The sequence below is a fragment of the Vanacampus margaritifer genome, chromosome 20 (assembly GCF_051991255.1).
Source record: "Vanacampus margaritifer isolate UIUO_Vmar chromosome 20, RoL_Vmar_1.0, whole genome shotgun sequence".
Lineage (NCBI taxonomy): Eukaryota > Metazoa > Chordata > Actinopteri > Syngnathiformes > Syngnathidae > Vanacampus > Vanacampus margaritifer.
Window position 1 is genome coordinate 15180873 of NC_135451.1, and position 24128 is coordinate 15205000.

A 24128-nucleotide genomic window follows, 5' to 3' on the forward strand; every position below is an offset into this window, starting at 1 on the left:
AGTAGCTGTACCGCCTCACTTTGATGTTCACATGGCGACACATCTTCCATAAGCAGAATTCCAGTTCTCAATTTATTGACATTTCAGACTTTAGACTGTACTTTGACCGATTCAGTGCCTAAACAGCAAGTGGAAAAGCGTCCAACTTTGCAGAACTCCTTTTGTTTCCAGTTACGCAGTGTTTTATTTATATTTCAGAGGGATGCGTGCAAAAGAACTGAAGGTCACCGGGAGCGCTTTGGTCCTTTTGGGAGTGAAAGCGGTACTTGAGCCAGCAACCGTACAAGCTGCAAGACTCTCCCGCCTTGAGCTGTAACATTGAAACGGATCATGGCTACCGCCACGCCGCCTTCAAGTAAGTGTGGACAAAGTCACGTTGATTTGAGAGCCGACGACGTCACAACAGTCTGTCAGCGTCTGGTCCACTTGATTAAAGTCTCTGGCGATCGGTACAAGAAGATGAGTTTGGCGTAAAGCTCCTCCTCCAGCTCTAGTTCCCCCGTCTCTCGCACCTGAAACACAAACGACCAATCAGATGCTTACCTCCGGCTGGTCGGCTGCACAGTGACGGGAAGTGAGGTTTTGGCTTGATATGATGTAGAAGAAAGTACGTCATACCAAGAAGATGTCAGTGCACAACTTGAGGATGCGGTCGACGCAGGGAAGCTCCTCAAACATGATTGAGTGACTAATTCCACTGAAAAATTCCCGTACAAACTTCCCAATGACCAACACCACGGAGGCGTACAATCCCATAATGCTACGGGACACAAGCAGGAATTAAGAAGGTACTGGTGCTGTGCATTGTTACCACGGCGACTGATCTACGTACCCGTATCCGGCCAGGAAGCCGAGGCTCGGCGGGCTGACTTTATCGCTGAACACAAAGATTTGAAGCCCCGCCTCTCTCCTGTTGTCAACTGACGCTCCGCCTCCCAAATGTACAAGGCTGGAAGCTGGTTGGTCAACAATCCACCACTCCTGGATCTCTTGGCTCTCATTGGCGGTTCGCTCCAGGGACAACAAAATATCCTTGTAGCAGCCGTCTGATTGGACGAGACGGGGGCACAGTGTTGTGTATACAGAGCTGCCAACCTAATGAAATTCACTTCAGAATTTTCATATCTCTCAATCCTCTTCCATCCTGCATTTTAGGCATACAGAAAGCAACAAGATGGACATGACATCATCTGTGATGAAAATTAGAAACCTGTGTAGAGCTGCTCAATTGGTTTGGCGTTGGAGTCGCTGGGAGCGCGTAAGAAAGATGGCAACACGCCGTCAATCACGCTGAAACAGACAAACATCCGGTTAGCTCGCACCAAACCTGAGCTTTAGATGGCAGATTCAACCGTTTGTAAAAAAGATGACACTCACACAGGAAGTGTCCTGGTGCCATTCAGCAGCTGGATCAGTTCCAAACGAGTCTGATCATTCAGGTAGGACACATGTTTACCTGATGCAAGCTCAGCCTTTGCTCCAAGACTTAAATTCCTGGTTTTAGGGAGGAAAAAGGTCAGAGGGAGCCAGTTTCTTTCTTAGGGGATTTATTGTTTATCAAGGAAGTAAATGTGACCTCTGAACTGTCCAGGACAAGGTCAGGGGAAAGTGGTCCAGGTTGAGCACCTGGCTCAGGTATCGCCTGCTTGGTGGACTGATGGTCCACAGAGAGTTACTGCTTCCCTGCAGCTCTGCCACAGTCACATCCTCGTGAGTGTACGCTTCCAGAAACTGCAATGCGCTCTGAGGGGGGGTGGACAATACAGCAGTGCTAGGTTAGCTGAAAGAACGGTTTGTTGAAAACAAAAACAATAAGAATATTGTGAGTTTAGAGGAGGTTTTACTGGGGTGTAACTGTAGGAACTGATGAAGGCTCTGAAGTCCTCCTCGGTCAAGTCTTTCAGCTGATTCTGCTGTGCGCTCATTGTGAAAATTGGCTGATAAAGACAAGGATGAACACTTGTCAATAAAGGATGGGCTTCAGTCCAAGCCTTTAAGTCTAAATGTGATTACCTGAAACCCTCCAAGAGTGATGGTCAGTGAGACGTCCAGTGGCTGGTTGACGACACCAGCCACAGACTTGATAAGGGACATGAAGAGCAAAGGAAACCAGACTATGCAGATCAGCAGCAGAACGATCAAACCTCCCATCCCGTACTTCACCACTCGTTTTTTCTTCTGACCACGAGGCTGAGGGTATCGCTGAGGACCAGAGCACAAGAAGACTTTAGGGCTCTGCGGTCTCACAGTTTTCGCCTTTGAACTGAATCTGGACCTTCTCAGACTCTCTCCAGCACTTTAAGACAAAGCAGTGGGCATAGACGTCCTCAACGCAGATCCAGGAGGACAGAGACAAGGTGGTGTCGGTCCACACCCAGTCCATCACCGCCCGCAGCTCAGTCAGGAAAGGAACCAGACGGAAACTACAGGTGGAAACGAATGACTAAAAGTCAATAACCAATTGTGCGATTAAAGTCACGGACTGTGGTGGTGACTTACCCCTGGAACAGGAACAGGTTGAGGTAGTTGTAGCTCTTCGTCAGGAAGTTTCCCAGAACACGCGTCGGATAACCTGAGCGAATTTGATAGGCTGACAAGCCAAAGTAAATACATTTGACGAAATACCACAGCTGAGCCACCAAGTTGTGATTGAAGCGTCTGGACACACAGACAGACAATGTGTGTTACAACCGTTTACGTTTCGTTTTCTTGTTGGGCAAGAGGAAATGATTATTCACCTCTCAGTGACAGTTGGCAGGATGAAGAACATCCAGAAGTGGATCCCCAACACCAAAATCACCTGGAAGATCAATTTTCCCAATACCGTCTTCCTTAAATACAGAGCTCGGTCTATCACCATGGTACCTGCAGACACACAGGATAGTGAGACAGCTGGACGGCAAAACCAATGTTGAATCATTCAGGCAGGAAGACGTACCAAACTGGATCAGAACCATGACCAAGAATGCTTCAGGAACTTGGTCCTCTGAAAGGGAGGAAGTGATGTCGGCGGCTGCGGAGTGTTTCTGAGAAGTCCCCAAAAAAAGTTAATATTACAGATGAAACTGAATCTTCGTGACCTGTGCTCATGAGGTGCGAAAGTCTACCCCAAAGGCCCAGAAGCCAAAGACAATGACGATGAAGTCGATGGTATCTGCCAGGAACATGAGGACGTAAACGTCTGTCACAGCGCTGTACTCTGGTTGGACCAGAGCTTGGAAGAACTGGCAGACTGGACTGTAAAGTGACTTGCATCTGAAAGAGTTTGGTGGGCAACGTTGTTAGGACCATCAGAACCGAGACCATCACAGTCAAACTGCTTTCGGCTTAGCTTAAGCATACTTGCTAACGCAGTATTGCTTGCTCCGGATGGAAAGTTCCCGAAGTTTCTCCAGCAGCAGTTCCAACTTGCTGAGTTGTTCTATGGAACTCAGACTGCCTGAAAACACAAATCAAACCTGTACATTTCCCTCCATCCATTTCTAGGAGTATTTACATGCGATGATCTGATTCTGACTGACTGCCGTGGCCTCGGAAGAAAAACCTTTTTCTGTCTGCTTTGTCTCCATGTTTCCTTTGATTAAGGTGCATTCCATTTCACCTGCAGGAGAGCACAGCTGGGTGGAGCTAGAGCGGGCCTGCCTTTCGCCAGACCAGTACACTATGTCGCTGGGGGAGGAACCTTGACTAAACTCTTCCTGGTCGTCATGGTGATGTTTAGAGTCAGTGGAGATGGTCTGGTCCCAAAGTCCGTGGCACTAGGTCAGGTCCAAAGGGGAAAAAATCAGTTTTTGTTTTGTATTTTTGGCAGCATGGCAGGTAGTGCGTCATTGAGCGTGTTTACCTTCAGTATGGCTCGGTGGTAAAATAGAGCAAGCAGTTGCAGAAGGTCGTACAAAACGTAGCCTTCCTTCTTCTCCACCCCCAGGATGTTGGGAGGGTGGAAGGGTTTTGAGCGGTCCACCTCTAACTTTTGGTTGAAGGGAAAGAACCCAAACTGGAAAAAGTATTTGATAACGATGGTGACCTGAAGGAGACAGTCCTGAGTGTTAGCACATCCTTATGAGGTGATTTTAGACTTTATTGATCCCCCGGAGAAAAAAAGTGGTGTGAACCTCAGTATAGATGATCGCTGTCATCCAGAAGGTCTTACTGGGTCGGGGTACAGACAGAGTTGCCCACAAAAACACCAGAACAGGGAGGACCAAGGTGAGACAGCTGGCAGACACCATGTGGTTCAAGACGATGACCAGGTAGCACACCGTCTCCGACCTGGTACCACAAGTTGTAAATAGGACTACTAAGGTCCGACGTGGTCCAAGTCACATCTCAAGTTTCCTATCATTTGTTTGTAGAGAGAACTTTTGGACGCTACCTGGCAGCGAGAATGTTGTAAAAGGCATAGCATAGCTGGAGCAGCTGGGGTTGGTTGCTATAGAAATCATCGGACGCCTCCAGTTCCGCATTGTGGAAAGTCCTGTTCAAAAAAGAATCCGATTTTAAAGCACCCACAGGTCATCTGGATGTAGATCCTTTCTTGGACTCACCTGTTCTTCAGAAGCTCACTCGCTGTCAGCTCCTGAGGGCGAGATGCCAACAGACAGGAAGTGGAGGCGCATCCAGATGGGAAATCGGTCTTAAGTAAGAGATGCCTCCTTAATCTTGTCCTTGCCCCACGCATTCTGTTTTTGGAATTGTCCTGCTTACTTTCCTGTTCTTGGATGTCTAGACCGAGAGCATGGCTGTAGGAAGGCGGGGACACCTGAGAGAAAGGAGAGGCAGCCCTGGAAGAGGTATGTTTGGAGAACTTGTTGGTTTGATTCTTCACACCATGACACTGTTGTGCAAAATACACTGTAAGATTTTGAAAAATGTGTTAAGGATCAATTTGACGTTCATAGCTTGAGGGGACCAACCTGTGGTCGTCCTCATCTGAGGATGAAGACGAGGACGACGTGACTCTCTTCATCCTGGTCAGTTTGGTTCGGTGTCGTTGGCTGGTCTTAGCCATAAAGCACTCTGGGCAGTCTTCTGTTGGAGGGACCTCGGAGGCATCAGCTTCTGTTTCATCTCTAGACGCGAGTGCAGGTCCACTTTCCGCTTGTGGGCTCTCGTCTTCGTCCATATCTGCTGTCTGGCCCTCTTCCTTAGGAATGCTCGAGTCAATTCCCAGTTCTCCGGAACTCTGCATCATCTGTTCCTGGTAGTACACGTGGATGGCCTTTCTGGATGGAACTTGACCCTGAGAACACAAGCGGGGAGACATAAGCGGCTCGTCCTCCATCTTGGTTGCGGTCTTTGAGCGCTACCTGTTTGGCCTGCTGGGTCAGCATGCAGCGCTCGATGCGCAGGACGGTGGAGATGTCCACGTGTTCACGACACAAACCACACAACCAAGCGGTCAGTGAGTCCAGCAGAGCCGACAGGAGAACCCAGCAGAAGCGAAGAATGTTGGAGGCCCGACGCAGGACGGTATCTTAAATATGAAACGTGATCATATCAAAATCTGTATTCTTAACTTCCTCTGAACCAGATCGAACATGGCCCGGGTATGCCCTGGCCTCACTTGGCCTGCTACAACAGGCACCAATCCATTTCCCATCGTCGTCATACCTGGTCCCTCCTCCTTGTCCTTCTCCGCATCCTCCCCGGAGTCCTCCGTCACTTCAGTAGCACCACATGCTAGAAGGACAAGTCTCACTTAAATCCCTCAACTTTTCTGTTTCTTTTCTTTGTGCAAGTGAAAGTACCTGATGTCTCCTCTCCTCCGTTTTGCTCACAAGACGTCAAGTTCTCTTTGGGCTTCTGCTTCTTCCCTTTTTTCTGGCTGCGACGAGCTCGCAGGGCAGTTCTGGAGTCCGTTATCCAGGCATGGTACACAAACTACATCACACCAGTCAGACATAAAGAAAGAAGAAGAAGAGGAGGAAGATTAGCAAAGCATTACCAAGAGAACCAAACTCTGCCAAGAATAGCACTGAAGAGGAGGCAGAAGGCAGGGAGAATAACAGTTAGGAGCAGGAGAAGGACACAAGTACTAAGGAGAAGAGAAAGAAGAGGCAGAAAAGAAAAAGAGATGGAGGAGAAGGAGAGAAAGAAGGTGAAAAAGAACTCGAAGAAGATGAGAACAAGAACAAAGAACAGGAGGAGGTGACCCACCTGAAAGGCAGATTTGTCAGGACCTTCCTCCTCCTTCTCCTCTTTTTTGTCATCTTCATCTTCCTGGCTGTCGCTCTCAAACAGGAAGTAGTCTCCACTCCTCACCACTGCAGACACAAAGCGTTTGTTCCAGTGAACCCAGTATGAGGAAGCGAGGACGTCGGGCTCACGTGACTCACTTGAGGCGTGGTTCACCCACGGCTTCCACCAATCCCCTTGCGCTCTCCCCTTTGTCTTTTCTTCAGCTGAAGGAAAATCAAATCCAAAAACTCAGTGGGTCAATTCGATTGTTATCGCGACAACACCAACGCTTTACACACCGTCACTACGGGAACTCTTTTGAGTCAAACTGAGCATTTTTTCTTTTCCTCTGCGGAACTTCTGCTGGCGACATTTAATCCTCTCCATCCTGAAACGCAGATCGACGTTTAACACTTAAATTAGTCTACGGACAAGTTTGCCACACACTGCTGCACTTCAAGCACATGTTGCAAGTCAATGTTTCCATGGAAACGAGTCTTACTGTCTCTTCAGCAGGTCCATGGACATCTTCTCCACTTCCAGTCTCGCTCGCACCGCTTTCACGGTGGACGCCTCAAAGAGCTCCGCTCCCCTACAAAACAGATGACGAGTGTCACATGCATTCGTGTATGAATCATGTCTGTATTTTTCAGGGTTGTAGTACTCGAGTCCGGACTTGGACTCAACACGTTTTTTTGTTGTCTGGGACTTGACTTGGACTTCTTGACATTTGACTTGGACTGGCAAAATATTTTTATCGGCTCAACCGAGTCCAACTATATTTTTGTTCCTAAAAATTAACGTCCTCCTTCCAAAGAAACTTGAAATAAAGTTTTTCAGATGATCAAACTAGACCAGCATTGAGATTGGCTACCAGGCAGCAAGCCATCTGATTGGTTAACCTGACCCCGAGCGCCACAGCACGCCGTCTTTTTTTTTATTTTTTACTTTGACTCGGTTTTGACTTGGACCCGGACCTTAATGGCTCGAACTTGACTTGGATTTGACTACAGCCCTGGTATTTTACCTGGAGGCCAGCAGTTGAGTATTTTGAAGGTCCAGCACCATGTAGAGGAAGTAGTGACTCCTGAAGACCCTCCGTTGCAGTAAAAGGAAGCAGAAGCACACCCCATCCCAGATGATTCCCGCCTCGTCGCTGGGCAGTTCGCATTGTTTACTGTTCTGCTGCGCCGCTGCCAAGATGATACCAGAATGAACAAAAATGGCAAGCAGGGGCCATACTTACGACGGCATACTTACGTTTGGCATATCCCCGGATGGTGCAGGCCAAGCTGAAAAGCTGAACCAGCCAGCAGTGGTTGACAACCAGCGACTTGATGAAACCACACGCCAAGATCTGCAGCGAGAAGGATCGCGTACATCCATTTACGGACATCGTGTATGGACAGAATCCAAAGTAGTCGGAGGCAACTGGACTCTTCTAATGAGTTTTGAGTGTTGTCTCGATTTTGACCTGAACGACTGAGAATCAGACGTACGGATAGGATGTTCTTCATGGTGATGACGAAGACGTTGTAGCCAATCAGACAGTCCCAATAAACCAGGATGGAGCCAACGGGTTTAAGCAACAGGTCTCCGCCCACCAACAGGAAATAGAAACATGCAACTAGGTAGCCCATGCAGAAAATGCTGATCCTGCAAGAGAAGTAGAAACAAACTCAAACAGGACTTGACACCAATTTATTATCCACTCTGAAAATAGTCAGGGTCAGGGTTCCTTTGTTATTTTTCCAACTTCTCTTTTTCCTACTACCTTGACGGTTTTCCGTCAGTACTGTGCGCCTCCTTTGTGGTTTGACCCACCGTGGCCAATCGCGCACATACGAGCCCTTTCATTCTCTCACCTGGTGGTTCCGGTGATGAAGATGATGGTGAGGACGAACCAGAACATGTAGCTGAAAATGATGATCTTCATCATATCCAGGTAAGACCTGCGCACAGGTGGCAGAAGGTCAAACATGCAGACAGCTGAAGACAAACAGGAAGTGTCTGCTGCTCACCTGCACAGCATGAAGTCAGGGACAGTGCTAAGACGGAGCCTTCTGATTGGATCAAAGATGTGTCCGTCTTCTATGTCCGGCTCGCCATTGTCCCCCGCCAGTCCCCGGACGACGGCGTCATGCTCGTCCTCGAACACCTGAAGCTGCAGCGAAGCGCCCAGCAAGAGCAGGAAGTCATCTGGACCACACAGACACACGCGCACACGGTTCTTTCTTGTTCACGTTTGCTTCAAGGAGGAGCAGGATGATCATGCGGACCACCTTACAGAGGAGGAAGAGGGGGTTTGGGGGAGTCAGGTGATCTGGCAGGAAAAGCCATTTCACCACGTTGGAGTCCATGTTGGATGTTGGTGGCCGCCATGGATAATCTGAGACAGAAGGGAGCGCATACATTTAGATAAATAGCACTAGATAGCACTTTGAGATTTTGTGCTTCATTTCTTGTCGTAGCACTTATCCTAATGAGGCCTGTCTTAGGCCGAGTGATGCAAATCAACTGGACAATCGTGAACGAATGAGCATTATCACAACTGTGAGGCAGATGTGCTAACCACTTGTCCACTCTGCTGCCATATTTTTGTGTGAATGCTGAAAGCATTTAAACGTTATTTTACTTTTTCTTATTCCACTGTTTTTTGTTCTTCAACTACTTCTACATTTTTCGACCGATTCAAACCATTCCAACTTTAACATGTTACAAAAATTCACGTTTTGTGGGCTATTACTTTTCTCATTCCAAACGTTCATAGTTTCCCCACAATTCACAAGAAGATAATTCGCAGGTTATTCTACTTTTTCTTATCCTGGCGTTTTCCGTCCTTTAACTACTACATTTCTTGACCAATTTAAACCATTCCAACTTCAACGTGTTCCAAATATTCACCGGCTTCACCGGTTAATATTTTACTCATTCCAAATGTTCACATTTTCCCCCTAATTCAACATTTTTCACGTCAAAAATCCCCATTTATTTCAAATGAGACATACAACAATTTGCTTCCCTTCAGAATTCTAAATGTTCACCTCATTAAATTCACCTTGTGACCAGTTTCATCCATATATTGCACATAATTTCAACAACAAAATTCCCTACTTATTACAAGGGTAGGGGTTCAAGTTTAGGCCTTTAGGGCTCGTATCGTTCCTATACTCAAAATTCATTATCGTTTTTATTCAAAATTCAAAATGTTCCGCTAGCCTGGTAGCATGTGGGCACCAGTGGTGAACTTTTACCTTTACAGGCAGCAGGCGGGAATCCGATACACAACAGATACTGGAGGCACAACAGCGCTGACAGGTAGTAGCAGTACTTTGGCCACAGCGCACTGATACGCTTCCTGCTGCGCCGTGACAGGACGCCGATGAGCCCAAAGGCGTGGCCTACAGCAAACAGATCCATCCGCTGGCCAATCACGTTGACTGCCAACAGGAAGCAGGTCTGACACACAGACATTTTCAAGCTATTTTGTAAGCACATTTTTCAAGATGCTCAGGTTTGTGCCGACAGTCGCTCACCTCCAGGCCAAACTTGTAAAAGAAGTAATTGAGAAAGTATTTGGCGCAGCTCAGCAGGCTTTGATCCAGGTGATGCCTGCTGATGTCATGGAACAAAGTTCTGGTTGGAGGTGGGACTTTCTTGCGGCGCAGATGGTAGAGTTCCTGGTGTCTGTATATGGTCACCTCGAAAGCTAAGAGCGCCAGCATCATCAGGTTGTACTGCGGAAACAAGTTAAAATGATGCCATCCAGCGAGTGTAGTGGCAAAAAGATGCAGGTCACCTGCACTCACCTTCAAGTAGTCCAGCAGTTTTCCCTCATGTTTGCGAAGACCCACCCACTGGGCCGGATCAATCGGAGCAGCGTACAAGACTGAGGTAGACACGTTGATAGTGGAGTTACCTGGCTAAAGACAGAAAGATGACAGACAGTACTGTATCTTTAAATTCACTGTCCGATTTTGAGTCACATCAACAGACATGCCGGTGAGACAGCCAGCGGCACCAGACATACGGACAGATGATTTACCATAGTGCAGTTGGACGTGTTGGGCTGGACAATGTTGAGCTGGTACAACATCTTACAAATGGCCACCACGCATGTCCACACGGTGCACACTCCCGCCAGCAGGGGGCGCCAGGCCCGGCAGGGCAGAGCCACGCCCACACATGCCACAAACAGCAGGTTAAACACACACACCTGGAAAGAGAGAGTCGGGAGTGGTGAGACGGACCAACACGAAGACGGCGGCGCACTTGACGGACCTCTTTCACCGATATCCAGATCATGTAGGAGGAGACGATTTTTACAATATGAAGTTCCAGTATCCACCAGAGGAGGCGCTGCAGGCGCTGCAGGGACAGGAGGAACCGCAGGAACAAAACGGAGAGACGGTCCACAACCAATCTCCACGACACCAATGCTGCGGACACACCAGCCCACAGTCCACTTTTTGTTTTTGCCGAGCTGTAATAAGCACATTTTACCTGCCGTGTGCTCCGACAGGCTCTCCTCCTCAAATGTGCAGGGGTACTCCTTTTCCAACTCCTCATCTTCTTCGCTTTGTCGCCACTTCTCCTCTAACTCCTCCTCTTTTTCTGACACAACTGCTACTTTATCGTCCTCTGCAAAGAGCTGAGAAGCTCCTCCCAATGACATGTCCACTAGGCTGCCCTCAGAGTGGACCAACCTGAAGATCGGCGGTGGACACATGGCACAGGTGACATGTTCAACTAAAACAAGCAACTTGAAGGGTCATTCCATGTCAAATCACCTAAAAAAATAAGAACATTTTAACCAAGTCGATTTTTTTATTCTAATGAAATTTGGTGTAATTGTTGATAGTGATGAGACAACACTAAATCTCAAATTTGAGGTCAATTGGCGCAGGGGTCTGGGAGCTACAGCCCACCAAATTTTGACATTTTCGGCAAAAGGAGGGCGTTGCCGCATTCCTTTGAACCCTTATATCTCGGGAACTACTTTGATTGGTGTGTTGTTATAGTGGTTGTGTGTTGCTCAGGTTTAGCCGTCTGACCTCTGATTATCTGTTTGATTGTTGCGTTCTACCTTGTGATGGTGCTGTTGTGCGTGTCCACGACAGTTTTGAGGTCTGTCAGCTGGAGGAAGGGCTCATGGAAGTAGTGCAGGTGAACAATACAAACCTTCAAAATGAAAACCAGCATTAGCATTAGCATTTTGACAGCATCCAGTCACGTTTGTCAATCCGCACCAGCAGAAAAGCTGTGGGGATGAAGATCCTTGCAAAGAGGACTGGAACTGAGAACTTCTCCAAACCCAGATCCTCCAACCTGGAGGGTCAGAAGACACAAGAACTTACAAAGATCCAAGTGGCGGACGTGGACCTCCCAGGCACAAACCTGTGAGTGCTGAGTCCAGTGTAGTAAGTCCAGGTGTGGAGGGACGAGGGGAACTGGAATGTGTAGACCAGAAAGAGGACCAACATGGAGTAAACCACCACAGCTACCCAAAAGCCACGCAACCAGGCTCGCCACTTTTCATAGTTCAACTGCAGAGATGGAAGAAGGCACGGGATCGCAAGCTAGCTGCTTTGCTAACAAGTAACTGGAGTCATGGCAAACGGTTCCTACCTGGTAGAGGGCCACACAGCACAGAAACATCACCATGTAGATCACCTTGTAAAGGACCATTTTGCCCTCAAAACTGACGAAAAAGAACATTATGCCGCAGACGTAGATCCAGTATTTGATAAACATCCTGGTAACCACTGCAAGCAGAGCATCCATCTGAACGCCTCCTTTCATCAGAAGAACCTTCTCGTAGCAAATCTCTTCTACCTTCTCATCTGGAATCCAAGACCCAGGAAAACCATCAGTCAGAAACTAGGATGTCGCGGCCGCCGGAGATGTCTTACCTTGGATGTGGACGGTGATGGCGGATAGCTCGGAGTTTGTCTGTCGGTCGTTCTGCCGTGCTATTTTCTCTGTACGAGCCTGACGTAGCAGCAGCCAGAAGGTCAACAGGCACATAAGCTGCAAAAAGCACCGCAAAGGTCACAACGGCATTCTCACCCTCGCACAGTCTGACTACAACTTAGAAGTCTTGAGTCCTCGTACTTTTGATGCTAGCTCCCGGCAGGGATCGTCCTTTTTGGGGAAGAGCCCCGGGACCTGACGGATGGCGGCGAAGCTGAAGACGTACTGCAGGACGAGCAACAGGTTGCCGTAGGCCACCAACCACGGCGAGGATGCCAGCGTGTAGCGCCGCCGCTCACGCATCATCCACAGCGCGCACGACCACAGCAGCAGTACGCACGTCAGCCACGACACGTACGTGATGGACCAGGCCATCATGGCCATCAGTGCGCCAATGTAACTCTGCTTTAGGAGGAAGCCGAACGCCACCGCAACCACGCCCGATCCTCCTGACACTTCCGCATCCTCGGCCCATCCCACGTCGTCACCTTCGAATGCGCACGTCTCCAACGTGTCTGCCGCAGGGGATGGAAGGAGATTTGTAGGAGTTCACAGATTGCACATGCAACAAGTCTTGGCACGGGAAAATCATTTCTTCATTCGCCGAATGGCCGCCGCTTGTACTCACCTGATTGGCTGAAGGAGTAGTGAGGCGTGTCCAAATCCAAGGCTGTGCTCTGTGTGGGCGGGGCCAAAGACTCCGAGGGACTATCCAGACCGGAAGAATCCAGAGGCTGAAATGTTCAGACTCCATTTAAGACATGAAATGGGATCATAATAATCATAACGATAAACGTACTTCTCTATAGTTGCGCCTGTCATGAGCTGTTCTCCACAGCTCTCGCCGCCTCTCTGCTGTGATGTCACTTTTGACCTCGTCACTGATGACCTCATCGCTGATGATCTCATCGGTGGTGTCGATAACGTCGCTGCTGACGTCGCAGCTGCCGGGGACCAAAGAGTCCATTTTGTCTGTGCTCTGCGCCCCTCCGCCATCCAGCAACTGAAGAAGAACAACGACTTTCACAACCATGTGATGCCTCTCAGCCAATAGCGGAGGACCACCCCTGTCTGGGTCGTTCCATGCCAAACTACCCAGTGGGTTTAACCAAGCACATTTAGATTTTAATGAAACTTGGTGTACTTGTTGATAGTGATAGCACAACACTAAATCTCAAATTCTAGGTCAATTGGAGGAAAGGGTTTTTGGTGCTACGGGCAAAAAGAGACCATCCCTTGAACCCTTATATCTCACGAACTACTGGGTCAATCTTCACAAAACATGTAGTGTTGGAAAGGGAATTGTAAAAATGATTCCAAATGATCTTAACAAAATTTTTCAAGAAATATAATCTCTGAGGCTCTCTAAAATATATTAAAGTTTCAAAGATGATTTTAGGGTTCAGAGGAAGGTTTTTGCTGAGAATGTCATAATTCGGCGGGCTGTAGATCCCAAATCCCTGATACGACTGACCTCAAATTTAAGATCGTTTTATGCCATCACAAAGTTTCATTCAAATCAAAATCTGTTTGGTTAAAACTCTTTTACTGCCAAAAACGTCAATTGACGTTAAGGACATGCCCACTGTATACCGCCAATGACGTCAATTGACGACAACTACGTTTTATTTTCTCAATGGGCAGTGCAACGTCTTGTGCAGCGCTGCTTTGTGAATGGGCTTGTGAAAATACAAAACAACCCACTAACTATGGCCAGCAGATGGCAGCATTGTATCTGGGCTCTCCTGTATCAAATTACATGAAAACATGGCGGATCTTAGGCAATAGAACGTTTTCAAGGATGACGTGAATGATCAAAGTGTTTGTCACATTAAATCGAATTTACAGAGTGTCGCTAAACAAAAAAATGGCGTCGAAGTCACTGTTGTGCAGAAAATGTTTTCACAAAAAGCTTGTTTTCTCATTTTTTTCCATTTTTGCTTGATGTCACTCAAATGACCTATTTTTAAATTGTGATTACAAAAGAACGGAATTAGGTAGAAACGTACTTTTTTTTTCTAACAAAAGAATGGAATCAAATCTTTCATATGGTATGAAAGATGTTTATGTAGCCATAGCACACAATATTCTGTTTGCCTTGAAAGATGAGTTAAAATTCTTGGAATCGGCTGGCACTGTAGGGGGTTGTTTTTTGGATAACGTTTGGCAGAAAAAGAGTTAAAATGTTCATTATTCTTGGGGGGGGGGGGTGACTTGGCATAGAATGACCCGTGTCCTCCTTTGCCTTCATTCAGTTTTTCTGCGTGATCACCTGGTTCCTCCGCAGGCCGGCCACGACGTGGTAGAGCATGACGAGCATCAGAGGACTGACAAAGTGAAACCAGCTAAGCTGCGGGTTGACCTGCATCCTCCAGGGGGCAGCGCAGTCCACCGACACCAGAGGCACCAGGCCGAACAAGCTGCGCCATCAATCAAGCAATCCGTCAGCCATCATCACATTAGCAGCCATCACTGAAGGTGAGAATGCTGCACTAATACGAGATCCTTTATTTTTGTGGAATTGTTTTCATTTTCCTGTAAATCAGAATTATTTTTTCCGTTTTTTTTTTTAGCAACACAAAAGACAAAAGTTTGTGTTGCATCATCAAATGACTTCATTGTTTTTCTAATCTGACACGAGTCAAACATGCTACGACTTCAGGCATGCTTCATGCTCATTCTCACCTTTGCTTTTGTGTGTTTTACCTGGCAGAGGTATGGCTGGGAGGCCACGCCTCCTGTAGCGATGGCAGCTGGTAGGCGTAGACGAGCAGGAAATGGGCGGCGGAGTACAAGAGTGACAACAACGAGAGAATCCTGAAGAGCGGCGGGGGGAGGCCACCGCTCCAAGCCCACCACGTGCACACCAGCTGAAAGGAAAGCAGGTAGGGGAGCGAGGAGAGCGACGGCAGCACCAAACCTGGGAGGAGGGAGGCAGAAAAGTTTCAATTTACTGTCCATACACTCACTATTTGGATTAAGGTCAAAATTCGCGTTTCTAAAACATTCGGGATAACCCGTTTAACTCATTTGCTCCCAAAAACGTATAAATATGTTCTATTTTAAATAGTACCATGATCCCAAAGACATATTTATATGTTTAAAAAAAAAAAATAATAACTTAATAACTATTTTTTAAAAGCAAGAGCATACAGAAGGCTTTAATGCAACCTCTGACCTAAAGAGTACGCTTTAAGCAATGGTAGTTATTACAAAAACGGCCAGCAGGTGGCAGCAGAGTATAAGAGATCAACCAGGGCCATGTTACAAAAAGCTTTCCCCCCCCCCACACAGTTTTTAACAGATTTGTGAATAATGATGAAATTTAGCTATATTCTAATGCTAATTGCTGCAAAATGGAAACAGAAATATACTTTTTTCCCGACCCGATTAAATGTGGTTCTGTGTTGCGTCGCCACGTTTGTTCACCTCTGTTTGTGTAATTCCGGTGGGTCGCGTGCTAGATGCACGGAGTTATATACACGCATGTGCGTATGTATACACACTGTGGGATTTTCACGCCATGGAGAAATCAATGTATTTAAGATCGGCAATCTTAACGAGTGGCAATGTAAGATGGCCGCCAAGCATAAAAAGTATTGACCAAGATCCCTTGGGAATAGAGGAAGAAGATGGAAGTCTGCGTGGTCCAACGGTTTACCTGTGAGTCCAAGCAAAAGCGTGAGCAGAACTTTCCCTCCGCTGGCCATCATGTTTGCCAACATCATCCTGGTCTTGCTGACCAGTTCTTCCAGTTCAGCTGCAATTCTGCTGCCGGTGGTTCCCTCGCCTTCCTCGCAAAAAGCCGGTGATTCCTGCGCACGCAAAGCACACGCGGTCCTCCTCAATCCACACTCCAAAGTCACGTCGGCGAGTCAGCTTCTCGTACAAAAACGATGGTGATGAGTGATGAAGACCAAGCCACTCCAACTAAACTAAATTGGTCTAAAATTTATTTTTGGGAGAGAATAATAACTTTAATTTATTAAATGCCATTTTTAAAATGCTATTTGGAATTCAATATTTTACAAGCAAAGTTTAATTTAAATTAAATATTTCAAAAATGTAGATTATACATATATTTAATTTAAAATTAACTATTTTGAAAAAGTCATGTTTTTAAAGTGTTTATATCATTTGTAATTATTTAAAACTTTAATATTGGAAAATAAAAATATATTATTGTTATATTTTATTTACTATATAGAAAAAAAAATATATTTTTTTAATCACATAAGGGTTTAAATGATTTACAAAAATACTTTAATGTAATTTAAAAGTAAATTTTAATTTGAACTAATAAACAACCATAACCTTTTTTTCTAAACGTATTTGATTATTTCAAATTTAATATTGACAATGTTAAAAGAAAAAAAACTCCAAACCTATAATAAAAAATTCTACATTGATTCAATACTTTTTTCTAACTTTATTAACAACTCTAGTAATTGCAAATATATTTTGATCGTATTTTAACCTTTTTTTTTTTCATGGCTTGCACTATAACCTCAAAATGGCGACGGAGGTTTAAAACAAGGCATGACAGGAAAAGCAAAAAAAAAAAAAAAAAGACGGCGCAGAAACCTGATCATTAGCGTGTGCGCGCGCGTGCCCGTCTGTCACATAACGAGGTTACGCTAATAAATGGCTTACTGAGTTACACACTAATACACGGCAAATCTCGTTAAGAAACGAGAGGAGACGACTTACAAGGTTACACCTGCTCAGTTTATGTGTGCGTGCGTGTTGTGACCTGCGTGTGCGTTTCGGGGCTCGATCTCAGGCTCAGCCGCCACGTCAGCAGGCCGACCACCAGCACGCCCACGTCTGGGAGGACGTGTCGCACGGCCGACGCCGCATCACTTCCTGTCAGACTGATTGGCACAACCATCACGTTTGGGATCATGAAGAGCGAATGTGGATCAATTTATTTATTTATTTTTTTTACCTCACTAAGCCCAGCTGACTCAGCGCCTTTTGCCAGGAGGTGCCTGCAGACAGACAGACAGACAGACAGACACGTGTGAGACGGGCGGGACAGGTGGGAACCAGACAGACGGCGGGCCTTACAGTTGTACTCGGGTGCGAGGGTGGCGGTGGTGATCTGGAAGAAAGTCTGCAGCAGCAGGAAGAGGAAACTGGACACGCAAACTGCCGTCACGCAGCGGTTGGTGTTGCCTAGGAAACCAATCGCACCCACTTTGACATTTGACCTTTGGGGTCAAGTGGTTTCACAGCAGTCGATTGACACTACATCGTCGGGAGTTCACAAGTCATCAACTATCAAATTTATTGATAACGAGAGAATGCAATTTCTGGAGAAATTGCATGTGAAGGCTGAGAGGGTGAATGAAAAAATGTGGGGGGGTAAAAAATCTTATTTTTTTTACTTTTATTTTGAGATTTTGAGAAAAAAAATGGTGGTATGCATAAGCTGAACAATTTAAATTGGAATTTGTAAATCGGTCAAAAAATGTAGAAATTAGAGAGAAACAAAATAAAACAAACATCGTAATTTTTTTACTTTTATTTTGAAATTTTGAAAAAAAATTGCGGTACAGTTTAAAGTTAGAATTGGTTTGAATCGGTCAAACATTGTAAAAATCAGAGGAGAAAAAAAAGAAAATCGTAATAAAAAATAAATACATTCTTGTGGGCATTTTAAAGATGAAAATGTTTTGCAAAGTGTGAATTTTTGCCACCTTGAAGATCGTTCCCAAGGCCAGTTGAATGATTTAAATTTAAAATAGGAATGATTTGAAAATGTTAAGCTGAATGTGCTATTGGAAAATAATAAAAATAATGATTTTTTTTTTGGTTGCAATTGTTTTTAATTTTGGGAAAACCGGGAATTGTTGGAATGAGAAAAATGTAAGCACAATTGGCGTGAATTTTTGAAACGTGTTGAAATTGGATTAGTGAGAATCGGTTGAAAAAATGTGGAAGGAGTAGCGTGTCAAATAAGTGCGAGGACTAAAATAGCGGAAAAATAAATAAATAAATAAAAATAATAAAAATAATAAAAATAAAAAAATAAAATAGCGGAATAATAAAGTTGAAAGTGTAGAATTTTCATCATCTTAAATTGCTTGGAGACTTTCAAATACTCCAAATCCTCTAAAGTGGAAAAATTCTGCTTTGAGTTATGAAATCTGGTTACTAAAAAAAAAAAAAAAAAATCAGAAGGATTAAAAGGTAATGGTTAGTTGCAGCCCCAATTGAGTTTGACTCTTTGTGACATTTTTCTTCAATGGCCTGCCTTGAGAGTTCTCTGACGTGACCTTAGGCCACGCCTCCTTGTGATGTCACCAAAGACTCATTCCTCTCCAACCAAAACAGGAAGTGATATCACACTGTGATTTGTCAGTGAGTCGTCAAGTCTATTCTTTTTCTATTTCCTCAGGCCAAATCATCTGACGCGCCGCAACATGCAAACGTGAGTGTGCGTGCGTGTTTGTATGTGCGTCAAGGATTGAGTGTCTATTCTTTTGCTTTCCTCAGGAAGGAAGAAACTGGCACACGTGTGTTACTGTGTGTGTGTGTGTCTCTTTTTGTGTCTCTAATTGTAAATGTTGAGTTTTGCCATCACAACATTAATAGTTAAATATGTCAATTAAATAAGACGGCTTTTATTGTTAGAAATTATTTTTTAAAAGTATAGTTTTCTTAAGTGAAGTCTAGAATGGCTGTCTTTTTATTTATTTATTTATTTATTAACTTAAAAATAAGTAGCAAATTTGTTAATCGTTACTTTTTAAAATTAAAATAATGAGTCAAAATGTTGTTGTCTATTTTATTTTTCAATAAAAATAAACTTTTGTTCTTAAATGTCACAATTAAGTGGCAAAAAGTCTTCTTTTTTTTAATTATTTTTTTTTTGTATGTTTTTTTTTTAAATGTTTTTCCAAAAAGTAATTTTTATGCAAAGAAGGTTGGTCGGTATCTGCTAAATGTAACTATTATAGTAACTTGTAATCTGAGTTTCTTTTTAAAGCAAGTAACTAAGTTACATTTTCAAGGTAATTGTGAAAACGCAGGATAACAACTCATAATTGAAAATGATTGAAGACAAAAAAAAAAAATCCGGTTTAGTTTTTCAAACAATAAATTTGAGGGAAAAAAATATATGAAAGGAATATTCCAGGACATGAGTGCAGATCAGTGGGACTAAAAATGGGAGTGGGCCGTATGACTCCGCCCCCAAGTGGGTGTGACGTGAGGGTGGCGGACTGGCGGTACCTGCGTTGAGGGAGCTGGCGCTGGGTTCGGGCAGCAGGGGCAGCAGGAGCAGCAGGAGGACGTAAACCAGCGAGAAGCCGTTAAAACGCAGCAAAGCGCCTGTCGACACGGCAACAAAGTCAGCGCGCGCGCACACGCATGACGACATCAAACATCTTTCCCGATTTGAAAGCGGCCTGAAAGTTTTTAAAAAGAACGCACCAAGGAAGGCCTTGTTTTGCTCCCCCACCCCCCAACCCCAACCCCACCCCCACCCCCTCACACACACACGCACACACTGCTCCCACTTTCCCAGGTAACAACATCTGGTTGTGTGCGTGTTGACACACTGCTCACCACACGCACGCACGCACACGCGCACACCTCCCCCTCGGTTTGGAATGTGAGGCGCTAAAAGGCTCCGCGCAACCACAGAAAGTTCTGCACTATCCGACAAGTCCGTCACACTGAAGGAGGATTTTGAACACACACAAACACTAGGATGCTAGCAGGCCATCAACTGCTTTGTTGTTCATGTTGCCTACATGTGAGATGTGCTAACGTGCTAATAGCTACAACGTGACATCGTGTGTGTGTTTGTGTCTGCAATTGAACTTTTTCGCAAGAGGCGGAGTCAGACAGGACTGCTAACCTGTCAATCACACACGGAGGCGACATAACTTGTCGATTAATTGACAATGAATCGATTATTAAATTAATTGATTATTTTGATCAGGCATAGGCGATTACCAACAGGTATTAGTCTTGAGCTGATACCTGGACTTTTTTTTCAAGGTATTGGTATCGTGGCAATTTGACAATAATGAACTGAGTTGAAAATTGCCATTCATTTTATGCAATTTTAAGATTTTTTTTTTTGTGATATAGGTATTTCTTTAAAGTTGTATGTCATTGATTACATTTTATTTTTTTATTTTTTTTACGAGTACTAGTGTTATCGGTACTCATACTGGTATTGGTCTAAAAAAAAAAAAAGTGGTATTGGACATTTTAATTTCTGTAGTCGTCCATGAAAGCAGACTGATTTTCTTTGTTTGTTTTCTTTCCAAACAAGACATTTGCAAACATCCGATTTGACATTTTTGCTTACACCCCCCGACAGATGTTAAAGATCAATTGGTAACGGAATCGTCATCAGTTTTCTGCATTATCAATGTGAATTTTTTTTCCTGTTTTTCAAGAGATGGAAATAATAATAAAAAAATTTCAATGTGACTGATTCATCAAGAAAATATTGACAGATGAATCAAATGTTACTTTAATTGTGGTTAGTTACATCTTGACTATCTTATTAGGCTAGCATAGATGCTACGTTGAACGCAATATGAATCAAGTAGAAATGGTTAGCTTTTTTCTTTGTGCTTTTGAAAAGTTTCAACAAAGATGTTGTCCAAATGTTGACAGGCCGCGCGAGAGAATACAAAAGTACAGCACTGACTCATTCATCAGAATGATTTTTTTCATTGTAATTGTTCAATGAAAGTTGAATCAAAATCCCAAAAGGGGACAACAAGGCACTTCAGTTGTGCTGAACTTTTCAGGCTGCTTTTTTATTGTTCAGTTTGTCTGCAATGAAGCACTAAAAGCACAAGTAAGTGTGCGCTTGTGACCTTTTAATGCCAAAAACAATGTGGACGATGTTTAATAATTTGTGAATTATTAATGTTGACTCAAATGTCAGGTGCAAAGAGCAACGGGATTATTGATGAGTTTGTCATCTTTAATGTCGATCAATATTCGTTCCAAATGAACAAAACGGACACGACTTTTTGACTTTTGAAAAATGAAAACAACGAGGCTAAAAGAATGCAAACCTGCGGTGAGGCTGAGTGGCAGCAGAAGTCGGAAGATGAAACCCGCCAGCAGCAGTTCGGAGGTCGGACGTGACATGGTTCCGTCCCGCCCGGATCCACGACGGATCCACCCTGGTCCCGCTGGCGCTTGTGGGGCGGACTGTCAGAAGTGTGTCCGCCTGAACCGGACCGGGACCGCCGCCTCCGGGGGCATCCCGCACACACACGCCCGCGCGCGCACGCACACGCACAAAGTCGCCCAGCCAACGTGTGAGCCGCTCCGAGCTCAAACTACAAAAAAAACAACAATTAAGAGAGCAAAAAGATAGAAGAAAAAAAGCTTGTTTTTTTCCCCAGCCTTCACTTTCAAACTAAATCTTCTTCTCCTTCGTCTTTTGTGTCAGAAAAGCAACTGGAAGCACACAGATGTTTTCAGACTTTTTTTTTTCTCTTTTCTCTCTCTCTGACGAAGTCCCATCCCCGGCCCCGCCCCCAGCCCCTGACGGACACTCTGCTCAAGACTGCAACGCCTCCCAAAAGCCCCAAAATAAAACCAACTTTTTTCTTTTCATGGCGACTTTCCAAGAGAAGCCAGAGTGTTCGTGTTGGGTTCGAGGGAACGAGTGCACTTTCAAAAACATACTCAACCGCCCCCTCAAAAAAATCACAAAGAATTAAGAAACACAGCTGTTTTTATTTCACTTTGAACATTTATCAGAACAACTCTGAGGTACAATCATCAACATGCTAAACAACGCAGACTGTTTGAATAATCACATAACAATAGTTGAAAAAAACATTCTGATTTCAAAACTCGTAATTTATGAATTTATTATGTACTGTGTATGTGTAGTAACCTGCTACATTTTCTTTTATTGTTTACATTGTAACATTTACCTCAATATTGCATTGCCCCATTGTAGAGAAAATTGTTAATTTCCCACGTTTGAGCGGGACCTTGAACGCATCAGTGTCGTGTGTTTTGTTTTTGTCCTCTCACGGTTGGGGTAGAAAAAAGAACGAGACGAGGCGCGGGAAACGGAATGGGGCATATGCCACGGAGGAGGCGGGACTTCCGACTTGCTGGTTTTCACACATCAGATTTGCTTCTGTTTCTTGTTTGCGACGTGTCTTGCGCTTCCGCCTTTGCGCCCCTCGGTTGACGGGTGCGAGTGAGTCGTGTGTCTGACGCTCTGCGCACGGGAGCACGCGGTTGGGCGCGCGAGTGTTGGAACGCGGCCGGAAACGACGCCGATGTGTGAAACCCGGAAGTCGGAAGTCCGGCGGCATTTACCCCATTACGAGTAAAGAGGAAGAGATAAGTTTGGTTCGTGCCCACAGCTAACAGTTAAGCTAATTGCCTGCTTTTGACTTGACTCAACTGGGAACAATCCGAAAGGTGTGTGCACTGCGGGATGTTTTCTACCAAGCTTCTGAATTAGTATAAACCAAGCAAATGTGAATTCATGAACATTTGTAGTTTAAGACACTTTTGTTTGTGAATCTTGTTGCCAGCGTGCTTTGGGATGCTGCCAGAAGTGCTCAGGACTTGTCGTGGACGGAAGGAAGGCCTACTTTTCCCACCTGTGGACCACGCGAGGAGGATTTTTGTGGCTAAGCTAACCAACTGCTTGGCTGAAGGTTTGAACAAACTTTGCTCGGATCTGAGGGAATCAGTGAGTACTCAAACTTTTCCTTGGGGATTACAAATGAACTTCAACAAGCGCCAATGACTAATACCAAACAAACGGAGCTATTAAATCACGGGTATTTCCCCCCCCCCCCTTATTATTATCTTTTTATGTTTTGTAAATAAATGCTATGTAATTTCATAAGTTGTCTCTGCCATGTTTTGTGCAAATGTGATTCAAGTGATTTAACATGCATTATGTCAATGTCAGGTGACTTCACTAGTTAACTCACGATTAATCACAAATTTTATATCTGTTCTAAATGTACAATACCATTTTTTTTTCTAGGTTTTCATACTCTTGTTAACAAAAGTGGGGAAAAAATGTTAAACTAATAGAAATAGTTCAATGGCAGTAAATGAGATAAAATTGCTGGAAATGAATAGGAATATTCTAGTCTTCTTATTTCTAGTTCCCCGTCGTGAAATGGCCACAAAGGCCTGCTATCCAGCTGATACTGGTATCGGCCGTCGCGACTAACTACCGATACATACATTAAAATAAGGTCTAGTATCAGCCTGATACAATATCTGGTGTCGGTACTCGCCCATCCTGTTCCAAGAAGTGGGCGGGGACTAGTGAGAGGCCAGCGGCCAATCAGAGGAGCTCGTACTGTCGCAGGTGCATTCGCTGGATGATGTCTCGGCAGTCGTTAAACACTCGACGGATGTTTTCCGTGTCCACGGCGCATGTGAAGTGTGGATAGCAATAATGTTTGCCTTCGCCGCTCGCCGTGCTGATCCGCTGAGACACACACACATACACACGCACATATATAAAATATACATTGTCCTATTATTTGAACATTTCTTTCCTTACCAAAAACTCATCTCTGATGAAGAATTTTGCTCTGGTCACCCTGGCATCCTCATCCGCATCTGGAACAGCTGGAAACACGCACACACATACACTGACAATTGTGACTTCCTTCCTGTGTGTGCGCGTGTGTGTGTGTGTGTGTGTGTTACCATCAGGAGGAAGCGTGTAGTTGGCGTATTCCGGGAAATAATCCTCCAGTTTGGATTTCCCCGCCAATATTTTGTCGGCAAGCACATCCTGCTTGTTGAGGAACAAGATGACCGAGATGGTCTTCAAAAACCTGCAGCCAATCACAGCGCAGGCCACGTTAACAAGGACCAATGGCTGAGCGGGCGGGCGGGCGGGGTTAACCGGAGCCAATCGGCCGAGAACCTGTTGGTCCAAATGGATCTGAAGAGGTCCAGAGATTCTTGCAGCCGATTGGTGGAGTTGT

At 44.9% G+C, this 24128-nt stretch overlaps 2 protein-coding genes and 1 long non-coding RNA gene across 4 annotated transcripts in view; 1 reads left to right on the forward strand and 2 right to left on the reverse strand.

The window, feature by feature from the left end:
* Positions 1 to 58: 58 nt before the first annotated feature.
* Positions 59 to 21282, reverse strand: LOC144040667 (piezo-type mechanosensitive ion channel component 2-like). The gene is made up of 55 exons (XM_077555047.1): positions 21207 to 21282; positions 19393 to 19491; positions 17224 to 17331; positions 17102 to 17144; positions 16907 to 17027; positions 15815 to 15968; positions 14860 to 15073; positions 14426 to 14573; positions 12953 to 13156; positions 12782 to 12887; positions 12295 to 12668; positions 12093 to 12210; positions 11809 to 12023; positions 11578 to 11726; positions 11430 to 11508; positions 11267 to 11361; positions 10684 to 10886; positions 10462 to 10619; positions 10226 to 10396; positions 9990 to 10103; positions 9717 to 9917; positions 9435 to 9639; positions 8468 to 8569; positions 8202 to 8379; positions 8046 to 8132; positions 7680 to 7836; positions 7441 to 7537; positions 7208 to 7373; positions 6683 to 6772; positions 6480 to 6568; positions 6339 to 6404; positions 6160 to 6266; positions 5751 to 5883; positions 5614 to 5682; positions 5310 to 5476; positions 4917 to 5242; positions 4548 to 4784; positions 4376 to 4477; positions 4116 to 4272; positions 3845 to 4027; positions 3518 to 3758; positions 3343 to 3439; positions 3108 to 3255; positions 2939 to 3026; positions 2739 to 2865; positions 2500 to 2658; positions 2276 to 2423; positions 2014 to 2202; positions 1845 to 1937; positions 1577 to 1743; positions 1378 to 1494; positions 1211 to 1290; positions 833 to 1046; positions 619 to 760; positions 59 to 512 (listed from the first exon to the last, which is right to left on the reverse strand). Exons 1-55 carry the CDS (start codon positions 21280 to 21282, stop codon positions 411 to 413), a joined length of 7980 nt encoding a protein of 2659 aa, XP_077411173.1. The 3' UTR covers positions 59 to 410.
* An 861-nt stretch (positions 21283 to 22143) lies between these two features.
* LOC144040308 (uncharacterized) lies at positions 22144 to 23020 on the forward strand. Its single transcript, XR_013289689.1, has 2 exons — positions 22144 to 22584; positions 22701 to 23020. It is a non-coding gene; the product is annotated as an uncharacterized LOC144040308 (long non-coding RNA).
* A 60-nt stretch (positions 23021 to 23080) lies between these two features.
* Positions 23081 to 24128, reverse strand: part of LOC144040307 (guanine nucleotide-binding protein G(olf) subunit alpha-like) — a 4770-nt gene continuing 3722 nt past the window's right edge. The window contains exons 9-12 of one of the 2 annotated variants that reach the window (XM_077554421.1): positions 24068 to 24128; positions 23845 to 23975; positions 23696 to 23763; positions 23081 to 23620 (exon numbers count right to left, since the gene is read on the reverse strand). The exon at positions 24068 to 24128 is cut by the window's right edge and continues 60 nt beyond it. In XM_077554421.1, coding sequence (XP_077410547.1) covers positions 23474 to 23620; positions 23696 to 23763; positions 23845 to 23975; positions 24068 to 24128 — 407 coding nt within the window. In that variant the 3' untranslated portion in view covers positions 23081 to 23473. Of the gene's footprint in view, positions 23621 to 23695; positions 23976 to 24067 lie in introns of both variants that reach the window. The other variant, XM_077554420.1, reaches the window with a different exon arrangement.

What these genes read in the sequence shown, in the direction of transcription:
- LOC144040667 (XM_077555047.1), bottom strand. Translation starts at nt 21,282, where the DNA reads ATGTCACGTCCGACCTCCGAACTGCTGCTGGCGGGTTTCATCTTCCGA. An exon ending in CACAACAGCACCATCACAAG is followed by an intron (nt 10,887 to 11,266) that starts GTAGAACGCAAC and finishes GCCGATCTTCAG; the next exon opens with GTTGGTCCACTCTGAGGGCA. An exon ending in TGTGCACTGACATCTTCTTG is followed by an intron (nt 513 to 618) that starts GTATGACGTACT and finishes TTTGTGTTTCAG; the next exon opens with GTGCGAGAGACGGGGGAACT.